At 43.7% G+C, this 24928-nt stretch overlaps 1 protein-coding gene across 1 annotated transcript in view; it reads right to left on the reverse strand.

Annotated features, from left to right (window-relative positions):
* Positions 1 to 24442, reverse strand: part of LOC142020272 (uncharacterized) — a 44646-nt gene extending 20204 nt beyond the window's left edge. Inside the window, exons 1-10 of the mRNA XM_075007985.1 lie at positions 24062 to 24442; positions 21637 to 21676; positions 19378 to 19462; positions 18444 to 18550; positions 17220 to 17278; positions 15062 to 15172; positions 6573 to 6703; positions 5615 to 5739; positions 2777 to 2882; positions 783 to 981 (exon numbers count right to left, since the gene is read on the reverse strand). Of these exons, the coding sequence (XP_074864086.1) occupies positions 783 to 981; positions 2777 to 2882; positions 5615 to 5739; positions 6573 to 6703; positions 15062 to 15172; positions 17220 to 17278; positions 18444 to 18550; positions 19378 to 19462; positions 21637 to 21676; positions 24062 to 24143 (1045 nt within the window). The 5' untranslated portion in view covers positions 24144 to 24442. The remainder of the gene's footprint in view (positions 1 to 782; positions 982 to 2776; positions 2883 to 5614; positions 5740 to 6572; positions 6704 to 15061; positions 15173 to 17219; positions 17279 to 18443; positions 18551 to 19377; positions 19463 to 21636; positions 21677 to 24061) is intronic.
* Positions 24443 to 24928: the final 486 nt, after the last annotated feature.

The following is a 24928-nucleotide window of genomic DNA, read 5'->3' on the forward strand; positions in this document are numbered from 1 at the left end:
CCCCGCCCCGCCCCCCCAAGAAAGGTAAGGAACTTACCACTGCTGCAGCTTGGAGGAGCCACCGTCTCCTCTGCTGGAGCTGCCACACGGGTGCAGATGTGGGCAGATGGCACTTGCGTACACACCCCACCCCTGGTGGGAGGAGCGCATGGTGGCTCCAGTGGCCCCTCCAGTTGCACGTGGTGGGTGCCTGCAGCCATGGTCCAGCAGCTCCAGCCATGCAGCACACTCCGCTGGTTCCAGCTCCAGCAGTAAAATGAACCCCTGGCTTTTTTTTTTTTTTTTGGGGGGGGGGGGGGGAGGGAGGGGGCGCAGACTGCGGGAGCCTGGCAGGGGGGGATAGTAAACCTTTGTATTTTACAGACAGACATTCTGCTTTAACGGGACACTCCTCCCCACATTAGTCCATTAAAATCAAAGGTTTACTGTACTGGTGCCAATAGGTCTATGAGCTCGATTTAGTGTATCCCTAAAGGATGCGCTAAGCCAAACTCTGGAAGACTGATTTGCAGCAGTGTTGCTCTTCCCTGCAGTGAAGACATACTCCCCTATGTTACTACCTTCCTTCAAATACAAATAGAAATTGCTATTCTGTTTATCCCATGGGTGAGATGCCAACTACCATGGCATTCAAATAACACCAGGGAGTGGGACAAAAATGTTCAGAGCCATTCAAGAAGAACAGCAGCTCTTAAGAAGTTGAGGGATAGGCAGAGGTTAAGGGTTGAGAGATGAGGATACTGGACAATCAAGATTGGTCTGAATGCAGAGCAAATACCTACCTGGAGGATGCAGAGGAGGTGGGACAGAAGTAACTGGAGGGGGAGGGTGGAGAAAGTGTGGAGGGGGTGGCCCAGCAATTGGGGGAGGTGGGGGGCCTGCTGGCGGTGCAAATGGCTGTTGCTGAGGTGGCTGCTGGGGCTGTGATGGTTGCTGGGGCTGCTGGGGGGGCTGTGGCTTATTTCCATGATCTCCAAGAACCTTTAAAACAAAAGACAGAAAATAGAAGATGGTGTTTTATCCCATGGCAACTGCAGTCAGCGCCTCCCAGGGCTGGCAAAAGGGGCATGCGCCCCAGAAACCAAACATCCCAGCATTACAGGGCAGGGTAAGTCAGGGACAACCTCAGTCTTTCAACCACACTACTGGGGAGATGTTACACGCTTAGCATGCAAGGAAATGCCCTGGCTACACATAGTTTCTCTAGCATAAACATCAGCATGTGATAGAGGCCAAACTAAATACAAATCTACTCCTATGTAAGACACCCCTCCCCCAAGTGATGCACAGCATGACAGAATGGGTCACTTGCATGCCTCTTATGTTACCACCACCCTTAGGACTAGCCAAAAACCCAATCCCAAGAGGGGCTGGGCTCGGCCACTCTTGAGATCAGGCTCCACATCACAGCCCTCAAAATAAGAGTAGCCCCATTCAAGTGGTGATATGCTAACTCTTTATAGAGAGAGATTTTTGTTCCAAAATTTGTTTTTGAAGTACCTCCAATTTCATTTCTTCATCAGTGCAGCATGGGGTCAAATTTTCCTCCTAGTTGCATCAGTGTAAATCCACCACCAAAATTAAGATCGCTGGAGGAGTCACACAAGTCTAACTGGCAAGAGAACTTGGCCCTTCATGTTCTCATTGACGCTGTTTTAAATCTCAGTATAAAGCATAGATCAAAACGATTTGGATATGCATATAACAGCATCAGTAAGGGGAGAAATTTATGAAGCAGATTTAGCTTTAATGCACCACCGGGGCCTACCCTTAGAGTAAAAGGTTTGTTTGCACTTTTCCAACATTGTTACTTTATAAAAGAGGAATTTGGGGAGTCATGCACACTAGTTTTTTGGATTGGAGGGAACAGTTAGAAAAGAATTGTTCTGGTCAGAAGGCTCTGGGGATTCTCTTTGGTGGGCTGAGAATCCCCACAGAATATGGGCACAAACATTTGATATTAGGGATGACACCACTGAAGTCAATGGAGTTCAACTGAAATGAGATCAGAACAGGCCCACAGTTTTGAACCTCATGTGTCTGTCCCTTTTAAGGATATCATCAAGTAGCACAGGCCCAACACAGACTCTGCAGAGTGAAGAATGTGCGATAACCGACATGAATGTTTTATTTTGAATTTTTTTTTAAAAAGGACAAACGATACATAAACATTCCCTTGCAGAGCTGGAAACCCCCACACTAGGTTAGTTCATAGGAATGGAAAAGGGAAAATAACCAGACTAATTTTACTGTTCAACATGAAAAAAAATGTAAAAGGTAAATGAAAGCAATTAACAATGAAAATAAATTAGAATGCAACAATTCTTTCAGGTGTAATAGGAGAACACACTAGTAACATGGTAAGGCTTTTTTAATTAAAACCATTAGCAAATTAATCTATAAACTTTACAGTTAATACTTTAAACACCCTGGGAACATCATGATGGCAGTGGGGAGCTTGGACCCTCCTGCTCAAAAAACTGAAGTCCCAGTGTGTGGGAAGGAACAAACAGGGGTACGGGGCAGGGAGAAGGAAAAATCTTTATTAGCAACACAGAGCTGGTGATACAGCTGAATTCTGATTCCACCCATGAGGGGGCAATGGCATGTGCACACCTTTTCGACCAGTGCTTTACTTTGCATTCTTGACAGTGTTCCTTTAGAACAAACCCCCATGTTTTGCAGTAGACAGTCAGGAAAGTGCAGACAATTGCTCAAGGTTCACCTGAAAGTGCATGGGATATCAAATGTTTGAAGACAGCTTGAAGCTGTTTACCTGAATGGGATTTTCCTCAGAGGCGTGTTTATCGCGGCGTCTTCCTTCTACCCTCCTAATAGTGCCTGCCTGTCCACCAATCACATCAATTGTCCCACCCAGCTTCCTGGTACAAAGTAGATATATCTTCTCAGGTTCAGCACAGAAATTAGAAGTAACAGTTTTTCTTTTCCCCCCCGAGAGAGAGCTCTCTCTCATGCTGGGAGACCTAAAGCAAAAAGGCCAAGTACATTCTTTTCCTTCCAGGGCAAATCACTCTAGGCAGAGCTCAAACTGACAGGGCAACAAAGCAGAAGGGCTGGGAATCCTTTGCTGCTGTGCAGAACTTGAGCTCTGGCTGTAGGAAGCAAATTAAATCTCTTTAGACACCACTTAGGGCTTGATCATGAGATGTGAAGAATATTCTGCCAGCTTCAGCAGACAGGAGGGGGTGTTCAGCATCCATTCAGACACTGAAAACTGTCACTCTCCTACATTTCAGTCAGACTACTCAAGTGACTATGGGTTGCAGGATCAAGACCCAAAGCTGCTGTGGCCAGATCTAGCAGGAGTAGAGTGCTCAGCACTTGAGGCGCTCAGACCAGAAACACCCAAAATTTGGATCCACGCTAGCCTTCATGGACCAACTCTCTAAAACAGATACTTAACTCTCATTACAATTCACAGTCATGCTTGTTGCCACACTATTCCTGGGCCCATTCCTCCTCCCACAGAAGTCTGAGTTTTACCACTGGTTTTTAATGGGAGCAAGACTGGGCCTTGTATTAATAAGGGTATTTGCATATAAACAGGACATCAAATTGTGCTGTTGGTTACCCTAATTAGATCAGAATCAACCCCGGATTTTTGCTTTGCAAGAATGTGTATTTTCCTGTTGCTTATTCAAAATCCAATACTGGGGACAACAATTTCCACAGCTGTGATTTCACAAGTACAGGATTTTGGGGGTGCTGAAGAAGCAGGAGTAGCTGAAGGAATTTTGGGAATGAAAATATTCTCAATAAAGACCCTGGAACCAAGCAGATGGGACTGCCTATCTGGACAGGTTAGTTTTCCCAATGCAGAAACAGCAACTCAAGAAGAGCCTGATCCTTTAAGATGCAGAGTCCCTGCCTCCTCCCAAAGACTGAATTTGCCATGACTTGTGACCACAACTGAAGTGAGGACATAAAGCCTGGTCTGTGTCATCTTGGCTAATCGTTTCGTGACACTAAACCAGGAAATCTCAGTTTGGTTCTACCGGACCGCCTCATGAGCTTTTAATTAACTGTTGAAGTCATTTATTAAAATATTATGAACTCTTTTTAATTAACTATAAAGAATACCTGACTCCAAATAATGGGATCCCACTACATTTTGCATCTCCCACCCCCAATAAGCTTCTGAATTTCGCACCTTTTGCCTGACAAAGCTATTGCAAATGTCATCATCACAGTCAGCTTCTGGTGCAGTCAACCAGGAAGAACTAGGATCACACCTAACGTGCAGTGTGGCACAAGTGAGTTACAGAAGGGCCAGAGATGATCAACAGAAGACTTGTGAGATTCTGTCCTTGTCATTTCCATTGTCATTGGAAACAAGACTTTTGTAAACACAACCTACTGATTGTTAAGTTACAGTAGCACAACACATCCAGTTTCATGGTATGTTTCCTACTGCCAACAGAGGAGTGCTATTGCCATAGCACCAAAGGTATTTAAACACACTGATATTAATCTAGGTCTCTCTCTAGATAAAACCAATATTGATTCTATGTTAAAATGGATTCTGCTGTATTAAGGGCTTAGCATGTATTTTCTTAAAGAAAAAGTGCCCAGTAAGGGGGTGGGGGGGGGAAAAAAATCAGTAGGAGCAGATTGCATTGGCACAGACTTTGGGAAAGAATAGTATCATATGAGAGAGCCAGAAAGTAAAACTGATCAATATGATTTTTATGTTAAGAAGGTATGAAATGCAGAGCGTAAACTAACTGCTTAGGCAGAAAGAAATAAACTGGAACATTAAACTTCGTTTAGTATGAATAATCCGGTGCTAACTCCTGAGATCCTATCTTTTTACTCAAAGCCTCCATTGGAAAAAAGAAAGACTCGGGTGCAGGACTGGTTCCTAGGTATGATCAGCAGAGGTGTGTCAAATATGAATTTTACAAATAAGAAAAATAATGTGCTTTGGTTTTTGGTAACCAAATTTCCCAAAGCTCCTTGTAAAAATAATATCCACATTGTCAGGAAGATGACTGTTGTACAAGTTTCCTAGCAGAATTACTAAATGCCATTTTACTTTGCACAGGCTTTGCACCATCTACACTCAAGGGGAAAAAGAACAAAGCAACACGTAACTGACAGTTTATGTAATTCATACTAGCTGCAAAGCAGGCAGTTCCATGGCCTCTTGTCAGTTACCAAGGCCTGATCCAGCTCTGGTTAAAGGCCACGTAATGACTCATGAACTTCAATGGGAGTTGGACCAGGCTTTGGAAGAACCAGCAGCCCAACAAGATGAATCATCATAGCAGGAAGAGTTCCTTGTCTTAGGACTGTTCTCTACCAAGCTCCCCTTTGCAAGGGGGAGCATCAGGCCAACCTACCCAAACACTGAGGACACCAATGGGGTAGGGAAATGAAGACAGTGAGGGATTCCAAAATTACACAGCTGTGTGTCATTGGGGAAGGTGATAGTTACTGAATTATGGGGTAGTGTCCAGTATACTTAAAAAGTCACTATATCTTGTCTGGGATCCATAACAGACTCACAGAGAAATAGCAGGATCACACTTGCCCCAGCATTTTAAACATTACAATAGAGAACCTCCAATACTGTTTCCATAAACTCTCTTACCTGTTAGGTGGAGGCCCAGCCTTCATGCGCCCTCCAACCAGAGTCACAAAGTCTGTTTTAAAATCCGTTTTGATAATGCTGTTCTCTGGTTCTTTCTCTGCATTGCCTGTCCTTCCTTGCTGCACCTGATCAATTAAAAAAAAAAAAAGCTCTGTCTTCGGTTGCCAGATGAGAGTTGTAAGTCATGAAGATGTACTTTTTGGTGCCCCACTGAGAAGCAAAGCAGAACTTTCATCTGCAATAATCCAAGTGGCTGACAAGGTTCACACAAAGTAAAGATCCAATCTTCAGCACATTTTTGCAAACTGAATAACTTTTCCATTCTTGGTCTATTGTCCCCATTTTTAAATTTCCACTAGAAGCTCCAAGATACACTTAATTTGACTCTGTTCCTGTTTTTCCAGACCTTCATTCAGGGAAGCAGATTCAGAAGATTTTTGCCTATACCTCACTCAAATGTGGTTACTATTTAAGGGCCCAGAATGAGTGGTGGCTATGGTGGACAGGAGTCCACACCACAAGAACAATCAACAGAACAAATGAAGTCTCAACAGATATGCCAAGGAGCAAATAAGCGATGGAAACAATGTTCTTCTCACAGTTGCCTCCTCAAATCAGATGTAAGTCAATGGTCTGTTAATCTTCCACTTCCCACCAGTACTGAATTAAAGCAGACAGGAATGACCCACCTGAGGGCTGTGACCACGTTACCAGCCCTGCTCCACAGCTGGAGTACTTCATTCCACCATACAAGGGAACAATTTATTAGCCTGAAGGAAGTTAAATTGTCATTTCCTCTAAAATAATTTTAGGTCCATCTTCCCCGACAGCTCGCCTTTCAGTCAATATTCTTGCATCACATTTTTAAACCAGTTTCCATTTTTACACTTGCACCAATTCACCCACAAAAGAAACAGGCTTCTATGACATGCAAAACACTGTATATCAAGTTACTTACTGTGATCTTATTTTCACTGTTGATAGGTGGAGAGGGGTCCAGTCCAAGCTGCAGCCGTCGTTGCTTTTCACAATAAGCTTTCCATGTTTCTTCATTGAATCCATAATTAAAGTAATCTGAAAGGTCGGCACCTGAAAGCCACAAATCAGAGAAACTGTGAAAACATGTGCATTGTCAAATAGCTCCTGAAGTGCATAACATTTTCTATAGAGAATTAGATGTGCTTGTTCTTCACTTTCTGTTCTGAACTTTGTATAGTGTTGGCATGAGTATTCCAATGCCATTGTGTTCCTCCTCAGAGGTGGGTACCTCTCAAGGGGCCCCAAAACATGAAGTGCTCTGGAACCCATTGGAAGGAAGGTTCAACCCAAATACAGGATGCTGTAAGGGAAATGGAACGATCTATGAAGTCACAGAAGTCTTCAGTGATTTCAGTTTTACAAGTTTCTCCTGTAGTTCTATGGAGTCGTTTAGCACCGATGAAAACTATCAGTGGCACAGAGACTTTTTCCCCTCAGCTCTGCCAATGCTTTTCTATCGATGCTTTGCTATTCCAATTAGAGTCTCTGGAACATGGTCTAATACGTCAAATTGTGCTAAACTGCAAGTGACTTTCATAACAGGACTTAAACCATAGAGACTTGTTTTTTGGCTGTCATCTCCGCCAGGATTTGAACTGTAGGTTCCCCATTTGGGGGGGTGAGCCCCACAAGGGGCAATGAAGAAATTCCAGGGGAAGGCATAAGACAACCCTGCCCCCTCTGTCAATCCCAAACCCACTCCAAGAAAGAGCCCGCACTGGCGTTACCACCTGCAAAAATGGAGGTGGTGCCGGCTTCCTGTGGTGTTTAGGGGAAAATTCCGCAGCTGCATACCGGAGCCAGCAGCTAAGGAAGCAAGTGTGCTGCTTCCCCATTCCCCAAACAGTTGGCACATTTCCTGAAAAGCCACATCTGTTGCCTGCCTGCGACTTCCTTCTGCCTGCCTGCTTGTGGGGGGAGTGGGAGTCCTGGGTCCATGCCAGCTCCAACTGCTCTGGCAGCCTGTCCCTCGTGCAGGAAGGCAGCAGGCCCAGCTTTTCATGAAATGCACCAGCTGTTTGGGGAGGAGAAGCAGTTCATGAGATTCCTAAGATCCCAGACCTGGCAAGCAGCTGCAGGACTCCCAGCTACCAGTTGAGCTGTCCCCTCCCCTTACCCAGACCCCCACAAGTACAGGTCCCCTGCCCCACCCATAAATAAAGGCAATGCTGAAACGTTTGTGTTGGACATATTTTATTTAAAAATGACGCCTGGCCAACAAAGCCCCCCTCTGGCCACAGCATCATCCATCCACTCTCACTCTCACTCACACACAAAATCCTCGGCCTACCATTTATCAGACCCCCTGTCCTGAGCCTCTCACATCCCCAGTCTTCTGACAACACTACAGCACAATCCACACACTCCAAATCTGTGCCCTGAGTCCATCACACTCCCAACCCCACTGCCCTAAGCTCCTCATACATCCCAACCTGAACTCCTGCACCCTCACATACACAAGCCTGTGCTTTGCCCAGCACCCCAACACTCCACCTGACTTCAACGCTCTCCAGCCTGGACCCCCCTCCCTGAGCCAACAGCCCCTTTTCCATCTATTCCTTCACCCAAATTCCCTCCCAGAGCCTGCACCTTTCAACCTTCACACATCCAAATCCCTTATTCTCACCTCAGAGCCCATAACTCCTATCTCAACTCACTGAGAGTGAGTAAGGGCTGGGGACAACAAATGATGGAGGAGGAGGAGGAGAACGGAGAGGGTGGGGCCTCAAGAAAGGGGCAGGGGTCTTGGGGGCTTCCCTGACATTTAAATAGTGATCTTGGGTGTAAAGGGACTGGAGACCATTGCTGTCAAAGTATCTTAGTTTTCAAATATCATGCCACAAAATGCCATTTTTTTTTTGGCCTTTTGACATGTAGGGCTAGCAGTTCCGTTTGTCTGTCAAAGCGCTATGGTTCTTCTTCAAGTGTCGCTCAAGACTACATTACCACTGATGTAGTATAATGTTGTCAGTTGCTTGTCTATGTTCGATTAATTAACAATGGAACTGTGAAAAGAACTGCTTTTTTCAAAGAAACTCATGACCACAAAGGCTTCTGGTGTTAGGAAAAAGATTTCCAACTTTTTTGAAGAAAATAGGCTTTCATGGGGAAAACTGGTTGGTGTATATGCAGTGGATGCTCCACCAATGCTTGGTGCTCTCTGTGGATTTGTGACATTGGTGAAAGGAAAAAAAAAAAAATCCAGCCATAACCACAACTCACTGTGTCATATACGGACAAGTGTCAAGTATCAGAGGGGTAGTCGTGTTAGTCTGGATCTGCAAAAGCAACGAGGGGTCCAGTGGCACCTTATAGACTAACAGAAATGCATGAGCATAAGCTTTCGTGGGCAAAGACCCACTTCGTCAGATGCAGGTAGTAGAAATTTGTAGAGGCAAGTATAAATAGGCAGGCCAGAGCAAGGCTGGAGATAACGAGGGTGAGGCCTACCACCAGCAGTTGATCTGGAGGTGTGAACACCAAGAGAGGAGAAACTGCTTTTGTATTTAGCCAGCCATTCACAGTCTTTGTTTAATCCTGAGCTGAGGGTGTCAAATTTGCAGATGAAATGTAGCTCAGTAGTTTCTCTTTGGAGTCTGGTTTTAAATTTTTTTTTTTTTTTGCTGTAGGATAGCTACCTTTAGCATAGCTACTTGCCCACAGACAACCTGCCAACCTGAAGCAAATTCTCACCAGCAACTATACACCACATCACAGCAACTCTAACTCAGGAACCTACCCATGCAACAAAACCGCAGTGCCAGCTCTGCCCACATATCTACACCATCAACACCACCACAGGACCTAACCAGGTCAGCCACACCATCACAGGTTCATTCAGTTGCACATCTATCAATGTAATATATGCCGTCATGCGCCAGAAGTGCCCCTCTGCTATACACATTGGACAAACTGGACAGTCCCTCTGGAAAAGAATAAATGCACACAAGTTGGATATCAGAAATGGCAATCTACAAAAGTCTGTAGGAGAGCACTTAAATCTCCCAAGACACACAGTAACAGATTTAAAAGTAGCAATCCTACAGAAAAAAAAAAAAAAAATTAAAATCAGACTCCAAAGAGAAACTGCTGAGCTGCATTTCATCTGCAAATTTGACACCCTCAGCTCAGGACTAAACAAAGACTGTGAATGGTTGGCTAAATACAAAAGCAGTTTCTCCTCTCTTGGTGTTCATACCTCCAGATCAACTGCTGGTATTAGGCCTCACCCTCCCCGACTGAGTTAACCTTGTTATCTCTAGCCTTGCTCTGGCCTGCCTATTTATACCTGTCTCTGCAAATTTCCACAACCTGCATCTGATGAAGTGGGTCTTTGCTCATGCTCATACATTTCGGTTAGCCTATAAGGTGCCACAGGACCCCTCGTTGCTTATACAGACAAGTGGTGGCTGCTAAAAACCTTCCAGATGACCTACGTGACTCATTGAATTTGGCCACCAAAGCTGTCAATTTTGTGAAGAACAGTGCTTTAAATATGAGAATTTTTGATGCTCTTTGCACAGATTTGGGAGCAGATCATAAAACTGTTTCCTTTCACATGGCACTATGATGGCCTTCCAAAGATAACATGATTTTGAGATTATTCAAACTGAAAAACAATGAGGAAATTTTCCTCAAGCAACAGAAGAAAGAAGAGTCATATCATGCATTTAAGGACCAAACATGTCAACTTTCACTGGCATACCTCGTGGACATTTCTGAATCTTTAAACAACCTCAGTTTCAAACTGCAACAAAACAAAGCTGCAAACATTACAATGCACCACGGTGCCATCAACACCTTTGCAGAAAACAATCCAGTTTTGGAAATGTCAAACACAAGCTCAGTTGCCTAAGTTTTAGTCTTTTCTGACAGTTTCATCACCCGCTGAAAATGGTTTCCAAGAACTTTGTAAAGACAATGTGAAGAACAAAATTGTGTTTTATCTGGACTGTCCTGCTGACGAATTCAGCCGCTATTTTTCCCGACAATTTTTCTGGCAATCCCACTCAAATTAGTAAGCAATCCATTCAACGCTGATGTTGATTTACTGCCAGAAGTATTGCAAGAACAAGCACTCAAAATAAAATATGATTCAAGCACAAAAGATAGTTTCGAAAACTCAAGCTTGGAGTAATTTTGTATCCAATATACTCAAAAGTTGAAGAAGCACCACATGTTATTCTTCCGTTTTCGTCAATGTACCTCTGTGAAAAAAATCTTTTTCACTTTAGTAACATTAAAAATGACACAGAAATAGATGGATGTCGAAAATTTGCATTGTGCATGTTTCTCTCTTAAAACAACAATTTCCCAACATGAAGAAAATGCAGCACCATCCTTCACATTAAATTCATTTTGTTTCTGCTATTTTTGATGTTAAATTAAATTTTAATTAACTTTTTTGGCCAAGAAAAACCTATTTGTGATTTTTAATTTTAAATAATTTTTATACCAAGCTTTGGTATTTTAAATTGTAAGTTACTAACTGAATTTTTTGTAACAAGGGGGATTGGATGATGGTAAAGAAGAGGTGGGAGGGTATGAAGGTTTTTCCAAAAAAAATCAGAAAGGGGGAATGACGTTGAAAAGTTTGGGAACAACTTATTTGAACAGGGGTCTCTCAAGGTGAATTAATCCATTATAACATTTGAAATAATTTAAGGTTCTGTCCATGTACCTTGTAGATGATTTTATGAAACTGTATCAAGGTGTAACCCCACAGCAGTGTAATATAAAAGTGCCTCCTAGCACTCAACATTACTACAGAGGTATTTCTGGCGTGACCAATTGTAAAAACAACAAATTCAAGATTAAACCTTTGAGTTTCAACTAACACTACCTGGCCATGATAAAGGTTGGGAGTTAGACCTTATATTTATTTATACCCTCCTGGCAATCACTCTTCCTATGTACCCCCTTCAAAGATGTATTTACTAGCTCAGGCTTAGTAACATGAAATTTAAAGATCAGCCTCACTGGATCAGATTTTGTTCTTTCATTCATGCCCATGGTGTGAAGTTTCCCCCCCTCCTCCCTTTCCTCTCCATGTTAAGGAGAGACTGTCTTGATGGGTCAGCAACCTCCGGCCTGGGTGCCAGGAGTGGCACGTGAGCTGATTTTCATCAGCATGTGAGGTGGGAGCTCAGCCCCGCCTCTCCTTCCATATGCATCTTGCTCAAAGCCATGCCGCCTATGGATTAACAAAAGACCAGCTAATGCTACCAACTACTACCTATACAGTAAAGCTCTGCATTTTTTTTTAAAATTAATGAAGTTGTAAGTCAGACTATTAGTGACTTTATAAAGTATCACCAGCACTTGGACCATACGTCGAGGTCAAAAGGTTAGATTTCAGCACTCTGCCTCAGAGAGACTGTTGACTCCTGGTCTATGATAAAGCCCAGAAGGCTGCCCAAAGAGAGGCTACTGAAGTAGTACAAAAAGTGATCTAATATTAATACTAGAAACTCAGCCCACATTCTGCTTTAATTTTACCTTAAGTCATAATATTATTTGATGTATTTTATGACTATATGGATCATTCCTAGTCAAGAGATGGGTCAGCAGGACAGTAATGATTCCCACGCTCGTATCTCTAAGTTTGACCAGTACCACTGTTTTAATTCTGTTCTCTCCTAACTTATTCTCTTCCTAGTCTCTCTTTCACTTTGAGGTCAAATTCCCTGAAGAAAAAAAGGATATGTTTTCTATTTACACATATACCACTGATTCTCAAATTATGGTCTGTGACCACCTTGCAGGTGAGCCATGAGCTTGGTCCCATCCCCTCACGGCAGGGTGCCCAAGTTGGCACTCTAGCACTGTGCCCCTTACTTTCTTGAAGTGCCAGTGCCAGCCTCCTGCTGCAGTGGGGGAGCAAGCCCTGAGCTTCATGGGCCATATCTGGCTCTGCGTTGTCACTCCCCCTCCTCTTGGCTGGGGGAATGGCAACACAAAAAACCACTCACTGAAGGCTTTTCCCATGGCTCCCATTATCCAGAACTGAAGCCAATGGGAGCAGCATGGGGTGATGCCAGGGAATTAAGCGTTCCCCTACCCGCAACACACCCCCATCTTCATGCCCTGACTCTGGACCCCCACCCCTCCCTGACCTGTACACCTAGCCCACTCCTGAGCCCTGCTTCCCATTCAGACCACACCACCTCCTGCACCACACCTCTTGCCCAGACCCTGTACTCCTACTCTGCAACCCAACAGCCCCCACCCCAGGCACTAAACCCCTCACTTTTGGCCCCACTCCAAAGCCTAGGGAGCCCCACAAAGTCTACTAGCCCCAGGACCCCAGAAGAGTTAATCTGACCTGTGAGAAGCCCTTAAACTTGCCTCCCCCATCCCATGGACTATAGAGAGAGAGGGAAGTGAGGTCTCAGTGGACAGCCCAATTAGTGAGGTTTAGGTTTGTTTTTTTTTCCTTGTCAATTTTGTGTTGCCCAAGACTTATTTTTCTGTGGATCAGTGGCCCCCAACCCAAAAAGGTTCCCCACACCTGCCATAAAGATAATGCTGTTATATTTTGTTTTGAACATAAAATTAATAAAGAAGTTTGGTAACTAACATGATATATGCAATAAGATCTAAATATATGCCCCCTTATGTTATATCTGGATATTTATGCTTTTATGCTCCTGTAGCCTAATATGAATAATTTAGTATTTAAGGAAGTTAGAGATGAACAGATGCATTTTGTTATCAAGTGTGGTTGGCTTGTGGTCTGTGGAAAGTTGTGTGTTGAGCAAGCTGGATCATGGGCCAAAAATTTTGAGAACCACTGATCTACACCAACATCTATTCATCACAAAGTGCCTGATGCTCAATACCTTAAAAGAACAGTGATTTGAATTTTCTATTGTACCCTCTACTACTTTTCATTTCAGGTGGGTGAGGCATATCAAACATATCATGCACAGCCTTCTAGAAGCACAATTGTTTCAACAGAATCTTATTTTTGAAAGCCAAGTAAACTATTAGGCTCCCCCTATTCTATGAAAGAGCCAGAGGTGGGAAAAATGACCAAGAAGTTGCTTGAGTAAAAGTACAGGTGCTTTTGGGGGCGGGGTGCATTTAAGTACAATCCACCAGTGTCCCTCTGGAAAACTACTTGAGTAAAAATATGGGCACACATGCATTCACATCACATCTGGATTGTACTCAAGTATGCAAAAGTGAAAGCAGCTGCACTTTTACTCCAGTAACTTACTGGGTACATTTTCCACCTTTGGAGGGAGCAATTGAGTGGATTTCATGCCTAATCTCACAGTTTCATGCCAATTTTGCACAGATGCTGTAATAATTGTTTGAGCCTCCTTGGATCTTAGTTACTTTTGTCTGAAACAGATAAAGTCTTCACTTCAAACATTTTATAGTTTGTACATTAGAGTCACTTTGATGTAGAAAACTCTACAATATAAAGCCAATAGAAACAGGGAAGACCAAATAAACTGGGCATACTTTAATCTCTTAGCATGTCACATGGCAATTTTTTTCTACAGATGTCAGCATTTTACAAAAGGTGATTATTATTAGCCCCATGATACAGAGAACCTAAGTGAGACATGGAAAGTGATTCACTCAGGGTCTCAGCCAGTTGCAGACCTTGGAGCAGAACACATATCCCAACTCAAAGACTTCTGTTCTGTTATGCAGTGGCCTTCCAAAAGCACTAAGTTATTTTCCTTAGTGCATCGTTTAATGTGAGTTATGTTTTAAAAAAGTCTCCAGGTGCTCCTGTAAAGAACTGAGTGTGACTGTTTTCCTTCACAATATAAAGGATTATGCCCACTGACAACAGAAATTATGCGTAGCTGAGTGCTAACTTGCTAGATACAAACTATCCATTTCCATGCTCCTTTATGCACCAGGGACTTCCTAACCAAGGTGCTGATATTCTAAAGTAGTGCCAACGACAAGGCTGCATGGGGGTGTCCTTGAGATCAGCCATCATAGGCTAAAGCATGCTAGCTGCTGCGCATCAATAGGAGACCATCTCTCATCTACAGCCAAATCCCAATCCCAGTGAGGTCAATGACAATAAGTCTGCCTGACTTCAGGATTTGGACAACTGCTACTATACTGCTATCAGAGCTGCACACTTCAGGAAGCAGAGGATGAATAAAAGACCAGCTAATTTTCTTTAGGAAGGTCAGATAAATAGAATACAAGTCTAGCCCAGTTTCTCCAAATCACTATTGAAATTGGCCCATGGCTCAATAACTCCAGTTAGTCTCACTTAGTGCTCAGAACAGGAGTCAGAGGCAAGCTCTGAGGGTTGTTTGGATTTCCCACTCCTACCCCATGGCAGCAACACTTTGACAGAAACTATGCATGAAAAGCAAAATAAAACAGAATTTCAGAAAATATTTACCACAGTAAACTTTGAGGCCCCACCTGGTTTCCTCCACGGTTTGTCTTCAAACGAATCTAAATCCACTTCTATTACAGGCAATCCATTTATATTCCCTGTGGCATCTAGATCAATACCTTTGGGCTGCAACTTGGCTGTAAAGAAAGAGAAATTGTTACTGCTTTTAATCCACCGATTTGATGAATGGATTAGTCAGTTTAAAATAGCAATTATCTGCTGTGAATTCAATATAAGCTCAGCATCTATTTCTAAATATAACCAGATCTAACTTTCTAGTAAAAAAATCTTTCAGTGACTTGAGAATACATGGTTCGTGGTGTTACAGCTACTAAACCTGGAGGGCTGGGAGATGACGAAAAAAAGACCCCCCCCCCAAATAACAGCAATATTGATTAACAGAATAAGCCATTTGGGCAACTCAGAGTTAGTTCAGATAATACACATTCTTGACTTTTCCTGAGATCATTCAAGAATAATTTCCCTCACACTCTCCTCCAAAACAAATGCAGATAGGCCTACCTTTAATGTTACTTTTTGGCTTGATTTTAAAATAAGCCAATAATCCACTGGAGCTAATATGAGCCCCAGGTGCTCAGCACCTTACAGGAAGAAAAAACAACTACATATTCTCAATTTTCCTCAGGTAGAGTGAAGAGCATTGCCAAAATGGACCAGTAAAAGGGAAGACAGGGATTGAATAAAGCATGGTTTCCAAAATGGGGGCAAGTGTGAAGAAATTCCAGGGAGGCGTGAGATGACCCAGCTCCCTATTGTTCCCCCACCTGAAGAAAGATCTGGCCTTTGCTTCTGGCTCTCAGCCCCAGCATTTTATGTGGGTGACCCAGCACAGCTGTTATAAGAAGCAGGAAGCCGGCAAAGACCCACATGGAGCTGGCTGCCTTCTGCAAATGAGAGTGAGTGTGGGTTGGGGGAGGAGGAGGATGGGGTTAGACGGGTAGCTAGAATGCCTGGCTTTGTGGGAGGGCAGTAAAGGGGCTCGGGTGGGTGGCTCACAGGGCTCGGGCAGCCTGCCAGTTTCTGGGACTCATGGCGCTCAGGCAGCTGGCCCCAGCAGCATGGGGCTTGGGCAGGTGCGCGGGTGGCTGGCCCTGGGAGCACAGGGCTCAGGATGGCGGGTGGCCCTGGCAGTGTGAGGCTTCGGCAGGCTGCTCGGGTGGCTGGTGGGTGGGCAGCTGGTCCTGGCAGAGTGGGGCTCAGGCGGCCGGCAGGCAGGCGGACAGCTGGCCCTAGCGGCGTGGGGCTCGGGTGGGCAGCTCTGGTCTCAGGTGGGTGGGTGGCTGGTGCGGGCAGCTCTGGAGACTGGTATGGGGCTCAGGCAGCTGGCGCTGTACCAGGCAACCATAAGGGGTTAAGAAAAACTGTCTGCGCTTTTTTAATTTTAAACAACATTTTTATATCAAGCTTTTGTGTTTATTTTAAATTACAAATTGAATTTTTTTGTTAAAGGGGAGTTGCATGATGGTAGAGAAGAGGTGGGGGGCGTGAGGGTTTCTCAAAAACCTAAACAGGGGCATGATGCTGAAAGGTTTGGGAACTACTGGAATATAGAGTCTCCCACGCAAAAAGAAAGAGGTAGTAGAAGGGGAGAGGACACATTGTAGAGGTATTTTAAATCCATCATGTGTTGTAGAATACAAACCGAATGAAGTACTAAGGGCTGATTCCAGCCAACTGATTAGTAAATGGTCAAGGAACAGATTCTGATGCCCTTACATGTGGTGATTAATATCTTAGCTGGTAAGAAGCTGTGCTCATCTCAGTAAGCATACGGAGGGAAACAACACTCAGTACAAGCAAAGGTAGTAGGACCCTGCCCCAACCATTAATTCTCTAGTAATGTCCTGTCCTGAACAAATGCTGTGTTACACAGTGATTACTGCTTTTTTTAATTTTCAGTTTAAAATAACAGTTACAACCTGACAGCTTGGCATTTCCAGGTGATCAGTTACCAGGTGGCTCTTCTGCCAACACACACTGGGCCATCAATTCCCCCCAGCCAGCCACTAATCTTTAAGACAATCCCTGCATAAAGTATAACCATCAAGAGAGAGAAAGCTGTATTTTAACTCGTCCAGCCATTCATGCCAGAAAGTTCAGGATATAGCTTGTACCAGAAGTATGAAATACCCTAAGATACAGAGGTAAAAACAACAAAAATACCTGAAGAGGATGTTCCATAGCCTCTGCCTGTTTTTAAGTTTAGATTCATAGGGGTCCCCCTAGACAAAAAAGAACGAGATGAGATTTGCGTCACTATTTTAATATATGGTTTGGATTTTGTGTCGTCTTATTCCAGGTTCAATATACCCTAGCAGACTGGAAGAATGAAAAGAGCTATCCCAAGCAATAATGCCCTTGGCTTTACCTCAAGCTTCTTTATGATTTATAAGAACTCCATTTCTTTAAAAATTAGATTGCACTGTTCATGTACAGCTACCGATGGTGGAAAGGACAGCATGCTGAAATGGATATCCAGCAGTGTACACACAGATAAGCAGCAGCACATGAGATTGTCTGGACTCAGAAACAGAGCCTAATGATTTCCCCAGTGTTGGTAGGCACCATTCTGCCAGAGAAGATGACTGTGACAACAAATTAGGATGGAGCTGGGCAACAGGGAGGAATAATTGGAGGAGCAAGTCTGCACAGAATATCAGAAAGGAAGGAAGCAGTCTGGTTCACAATGGGGAAAAAACCCCACAGAACCCAAAGAAAAAGGATGTTTGCTGATGCATTAGATTTTTCCAATCAAATGAACAGTGCACTGCATTTTTAAATGATCCATTAGAGCCAAAACCCTTCCTCCAAAAACAGAAGGGAGCTTTCCTGGCAACAGAGGATTAGAATATGCTACAACGAACAGGTAAAATGTTTCCTTAAGACGATGGTTGCCAGCAGCAACCAGAAAGGCTGCCCCCTTATTTCCATCTAAGTGTTATTCAGACTCTGTATTCTTAACCATCTCTGGGACAGGTGGCTGATTTGTAAATCTTGTCTCACCAAACCTCAGTTGTGAAGAATTGGGCAGCTGAAACCATTAATGAATTCAGGACATCCATTCAATTCATCTGTTTAGTTTGAATCTTCATCTAAATCAGCAAAACCTCAAGAAGTAATACTAAAAACTTACACAACTTCCCACTTTTATTTCACTAAGTCAAGTGCTCCTCCAATATTAATTATTCAGCATTGTGGCAATAGATATGGAAAGTATTAGCCTCATTTTATAGATGCATCACCCAGCAAATCAATACCAGAAACAGGCACCAGCCATTAAACTTAATTGCCTCCTAAAATGGTAATAGCAACTGTTTTTTACCCCCAAATCAGTGAGAAGAAGAATATTGATTAAAACAAATAGGCACTGTTACCAGAAATACATACATGTAGGATGGTGCTCCTGTTTTAATGTTGCCAATCGTAACTTTCACATCATCATCATCACTGTCGCTATCGCTGTCTTCCTCATCATCTTCACCACTTGGCAGGGCCTAACAGTAACACAGTCATATGGGATAGTAACAGAGAGGGAGTCATGCTAGTTTACATACTATCAAAACAAAAAGCAGTCTGTCTGTTCTGGTATGGCTATGGTCTGAAGAAGTGGGTCTGTCCCACGAAAGCTCACCTGATAAATTATTTTGCTAGTCTTTAAAGTGCTACTTGACTGCTTTTTGTTTTGACAGACACATGGGGACTCTGAAACTTATACCCAAGAAATTCATCTAAATGAGAATGCAAGTCTTAAAAGCTCAATAAAGTAGAAACAGTTAGGAAGAATGATTCTGTTACAAAGACATCCATCTTCACTTGGTCAATAATCAAGAATTAATTTAACACAAGTATTTTTTTCCACCCTTTATCCAAGAACCTCAGAACAATTTTCAAACTAATTCCTGTTGCAGCCCTGTGGGGTAGACAGAGTGTTAGTGCACCAGCATTCAGGCAAATGCTTTGACCATATGCTAAACATATGCTTAACTCTCCCCAATTTCAGGGGGTGCTATCCTGAATGATGATTAGAGAAATTAAGGTACAGAGGAGTTAAAAGGCTGAAAATGAATAAGCCCAGGAGTCAATGGCTGAGTTGAGAAGTAGACCTTGGCAATTCCAATGCCTAAGTACTACTCCACAAGTGTTTTAGGTAGAAAAGCTGCATGCTGGAATTAAAACCCAGAAATGGTATTCCATAAGTTGTTACAGGATAGGCATAATAAGTTAAAACACAGTTGATACTTTTTACTTCAGCCTTTTCAAGCAGTGAATATGCACTACGCAGTTAACAGCCACATCCAGCGGTTATAGCTGTAACACATACTTGTTGTGACATCTCTCGGTCTTCACAGGTAACAGGACGGCTCTCCTGAGGAACATCTTGCAAAGGATGAGAAGATTCTACATGTCTATCAAATAACAGACCAAAATGAAGCAAGCCCATCACAACAAAAATACTTTGTGCATTATGGAAGTAAAAATCAGAAAAGGGTATATTTAGACACGGACCTGGAAGAGTTATTTTTAAATTCTAATACAATTCTTTCTTAAAAAGCTAACTGAGGACTCATTGGCCTGAACATGCCAACACTTACTTCTCAGCAAAGCTTATGACTGTGAGTACTCCCACACAAGTCAATGAAGGTATTCATGGTAGTAAGCACCAAATCTGTTAGTGTATGCATGACATAGGAAGCAAATACATGAGACACAGAGTCCACACACCAAAGAGGTTAAGGTCATTAGAGCAGCTTCCCAAAAGGAAACCCCTTTTAAACAAGGAAGCCAAAGATGACATTGACATAATGGTGTCTAACAATAAAAAATCATGGACATTGTTACTGAGAATCAAATAAAATGAAGTCAATGCACTGTGATTTTGGAAGCTAATGAAGCACTCTTATTAGGCTCAGAAGACAAGATTGTGAAGAGACAGACAGCAGCTACACAATCACTGTGGAGGAGTGGTAGTAGAAAGTCCAACAAAGAAAGAATTGCAGTAGTCAAGACAAGATTCAACAAAAGTACAGACAAAGAGATCAGCAACTGTGCTAGCGAGCATAGGTAACAGTATGGCCAAATTCCTGAGGTGGCAGCAAAAGCACTTCAGTTACAAAATTAGCCTAACAAGCTTAAAAGGACGACCAGACTCCACAACACCTTCAAGATCATGGGCATTAAGTCATTGTGCAAAGAATGAACTACCACTGAAGGAAATTGCCACAAATGGCTAACCCCGGCCCCATCTGACCCCCATATCTTTAGCATTCTGTTTACCAAATGAGAAGAAATTAATAGCATTGACCTCAAACCACAAATCTGTCTCAGAACCCAAGATCACTGATCAGCCAGCACTGAATTAAGGAAAAATAGCAAATGTTACCTTTAAGCTTTAAATCAAAGGAAGTATCTGTGAATGTGCATTAGAATTTGTGAACTGAAAGTTCAAATACCCAACTGTAAAGTAATAGCACTCCTTAACTCCTTTTCTACTGCTTTAAGAAGAGTGAACAAATAATCATTTTGACAGCACTAGTGTCATCACTTTCATGTTAGTAAAAAAGTCTTGGGCTTTTTATATTCACCTCTTGACATAACCCTTTGTGTCAGATATAAAACAGCTCCTTTACAGTACTGCTATAATTCACAAAATCTTCCGCATTAAGTAATGTCAATAGAAAGTGAAGACACGTGGACTAAGAAAAAGACGACGATCACAACGTAAGATCAGGAAGATCATAATACTTTGCATTAAAGGTTTTTCACTGACTTGAAAATGTTTAAAAACTGAAGGATGTAGTACTTTGTCGGAAATGTTTCATAAAATAATCTCATGTACAGAGGCAAAACCACTACATATGTAGGCTAGTAATACATTAATGTATTAAATCAGAGCCTGTCCCTTGCTATGAGAAACAGCTGATACTATGGTTGCTACATAACCATGCAATAAATAAAATCTATAGTTTTCTTATAGCACCTTAAAGACTAAAATTTGGTGGGTAAGACCCTCTTCCTCAGATAGTCTTTATGGCGCTACAAGACTGCTTGTTTGTGAAGCTACAGATGAACACAACTACTCCTCTAAGACTACAGTTTCTTGTGTAGTGTTCATAGCGTTTGAAGAGGATATTATCCATAATGGACCCGAAGTTCACCAAACATTTCTGAGTTACCGAGCACTTTGAACTCTAGCTTACTGCAGCTGTTCAAAAATCCTGAAACTCCTATCATGAATATATATACAAAAACATTAAGATGCGGCTACCTCTGGGGTGAAGGGAAGCAAAGCTGGTACATACCACGCTGCACTAGTACAGCGGACAAAGGGGACTTTTGGCCACGGACACTGGGAGAATCCTCAAACCCTAGGAAGAGATGTTTCTGAAGGTGACATCCAGAAGAGGCCTAAACAATAAAGTTCATACAACTCAGGTTGCTATGATACAAGGGGCTAACTAGACTCCATCAAGATCTGAAACTAAGCTCAAGGTATCTTGATATTGCACGCCTGATCCTGAGACAAAAAGTTCTCCTCTACATCAGATAGTTATTATTATGTATGAGTAGTTTATGGACTTACTCAGCAATTAGTCCATCTTCTTGCTTACCAGTAGTGTCATCTGCAAATATGATAAAAACATCATATTAAATCAAAAACAAAAACTTCAGAACTTATAACACAGTCTAGGTCTTTTGGTCCTTTCATACATACATATAATAAGTAATGCTTTGCTTCCATGCAAACCTCAGTATGAAATAAAAATGAAAAATGGATAGAAGTAGTAACATCATGCATCCTTGACAACTGAATGAATTCCAAAAGGCTATTGAATGCCATACAGCTGTGGATCTCATCTTCAAGCATTTTTACATGTTCATTTTCTGAGACAGAAACATATCAGTCTGTGAGAGAATGGGACCTTAAGTCAAAAAGTTTTCAAAAGCAAATAAAAAAAAAAAAATCAGAAAATATGCTGACCTTAATGGACCATCAAAAAGTGAGAGTTCATAATGGTAGGAAACACAAAGAATGATGGATGCACTGGGAAAGATTCCCAATAACTTTTGCAAGAATGTTCTCCAGCAAGCCCAGGCTCTGACACTTCATGTGCCCCAAGGAGATTCCATGAAGGATCTTTCTGCAACAATTCAGTTGCAGAACTGGGGCCCTAATATGCATTTACTTGCCAGATATTTGAAGTTATTATGCACCCCAATGTCTTGTTCTTTGAGTTGCGATGTTTTATTATTCGTTCCCCTATTACTTTTTTAAAAGTGATCACGAGCCAAAAACACTACATTGTACTAATTGTTAAATACCGTCAAGTTAACAAGCAGAAGAAAATTCTGATGAAAGGCCAACTTCCACCCCTGCTCACCTAGTTGAGGTTATGTATTCAAACTGAACCTCTCTAATCCAGAACTCTCTCATCTGGCAACATCCATTATCCAGCACAATTTTAGTTAGTTGGGTGACCACTTATCATGGCAGTGGCCAACTTTTCTTGTGGTCCCATAAAGTTTGTTTACAGTCACCAGTCCTGATTCTCAGGGTTCTGTGCTGTTATTCAGCTGTAATTTACCACAAAATGCCTTCTAAGAGCCCAGCAAGCAGTGGAGGTGTTGGTAATGATGCTAGACAATACTGACCTTCCTTAAGACTGCAAATCCTCTCATCTGGCACCAGTCAGCTCCCCAGGGTGCCGGGCTAGCAACTTTTGTTTTGTTGTTTTTTTGTTGGTCTTTAAACTGCTACCTGACTGCTTGTTTGTTTTGCTGTACTAGCAAAGTTCAACCTGCATTATCAATGCATGTCTGGCTCTTTGCAAACAACGGAAAGTAACAAATTTCTACTCTGAAAGACTTTTCAAGCTAGAACAGACATAACCCAGTAAAGGATGACAGTATTACCACACGAAACGGACAGGACAACAAAGTACGATTAAATAAATATATATATATAAATAGATAAATAGATATAGGAAGTACGTATATGTATTTTCGTACATACAAAAAAACCCAGAAGAACCTTGCCATATAAATTTAATTTGTATGTGAAGCACTTAAACAGTCCAGTTGTGCCATGAAAACTATAGAAAAAGAAAACTGAGAAACCCTAAAACTGATAAATTAGACAGGTTGGATAGGTAAGAGTCTTTCATTTGATTATAGACTATCAGCAGCGCCACAACCCATGATCTCTATTTCACTTCTGACACAAAACCATGTAGTGATCAGCAGACTCCAGAATGAGACAATTACATAGGTGAGGCATGCACTGGATTGTGTGCCCACTGATCAACTCCATCACCTCTCCAGAAAGACGTGAGGAGACTAGTGCTGCCCAGAGTCTTGGGAAATGGGGGAGCGGGAACGGTCTGGAATGTGGTCAAACCTTATCCTAACCTACTCTGACTTCTGACTAGAGAGGGATTTCATAGACTAGGCCTACACAGCAGTACAATCCTGGGTTTATGGGCTCTTGAGCATCCACACTGCATTGTTATGCCTTGTATTTACACTAGATGTGTCTACATTGGCCACTGAATGACAAAACTTTTGTTCCTCACAGGCGCTTAACAAAAGGCCTCCCCTGCGAGAAAAGGCCATGGCAAGTGGCAGTGTAAACAGATTGCCGTGGCCAGGAATGCAAACCCCGTTTGCAGTGGGTGGAAGGCGCTTTGCTGACGAAACTGTAACATGCAGCGTTTCTACTCCCCCACGTAGCTAAAAGCCACGTAACGTAGGCAAAAGCCACAGAACCCAGTCTTACAGCGGCGCTAACACGTCTATATCGCACGACCCAAACCGTGCTGCGTCCACACTGCAAAACCACTGGGCTTGGACCCCAGTCACGCTCCAGCAGGGCCCTGAGCAGGCTAGGCCCAGAGGCGAGCCGGACTCTGGCTTAGGTACAGCTTGGGCAGACCCCGCGCCCTGCCCGCACGCAGAGGGAGTAACTCGCACCGCGCATCCCCAGCGGCGCGTCAGCTCTAGGTACCTACCGCCGTACAGCCACTGCTCCTCGTCCTCCTCCGCCTCCAGCGGCGCCGCGCCCGAGGCAGGGGGCTCCAGCTCAGTGGCCATGGCCGCTGCCGCCGCCGCCGCCGCACCCTGGCCCGGGGGGGATGCGCCGGGCGGGCGAGCGGCCTGCGCCGCCACAGGGCCGCGCCGCGCTGGGAGAGGACGCGGGGGCCTGCCGCGCCTCACGCAGGGCGCCGGGCCGCGCCGCCCCACATGGCCCCGGAGCGTTCGGCGCAGTCCCAGCACCTGCACGCGCCGCTAACGGGCCGCCATCGCTTGCACTCCGGGGGAGGAGGGAAAAACCAGCGTGAGCGCCGGGTCCTAGCGCCGCCTGATCTCTCCGCCAGACCAACAAAAGACGCTCAGCTCCACCCCTCCTCGAACGAGGCTCTTTCCGCGGCTGCGCGTTAGTAGATGGCGGCTACTTGTGCTGCTGAGCATGCGCTGAGGCCTTGCACAGGTGCGATGTGGGCAGTGAAGCCGCCAGGCGCTGACTGTGCCCTCAGTGTTCCATGGGCGTAGGTTAGCTTTGGGCACGTGCGGAGCGGGTGGAGTCGGGGGCTTGTGCCGCTGCCTAGGCGCTGAGGAGTATGCCCCGCCGGGCCCAACCCTGGGTGGGATGAGGAGGGCCCCCGGGTTTGCAGCAACCCTTACCCGGGAGCGCCCGACACTCTAGGGAATCCCAGTTCTTAGCTGGAATCAGTCCTGCACGTTGTATACTACTGGGGAGTCTCCTTTGACACGGGCGCAGGGTTTCCGAAAGAAAGGCGTCAAGCCAAGTGGAACCGATGGAAAAATCTGATTGAAATGACTGGGACAAAACTGGGGTGCGTGGAAAAGGTGAGGAC

This window comes from Carettochelys insculpta, chromosome 13, assembly GCF_033958435.1.
Source record: "Carettochelys insculpta isolate YL-2023 chromosome 13, ASM3395843v1, whole genome shotgun sequence".
Taxonomy (NCBI): domain Eukaryota; kingdom Metazoa; phylum Chordata; order Testudines; family Carettochelyidae; genus Carettochelys; species Carettochelys insculpta.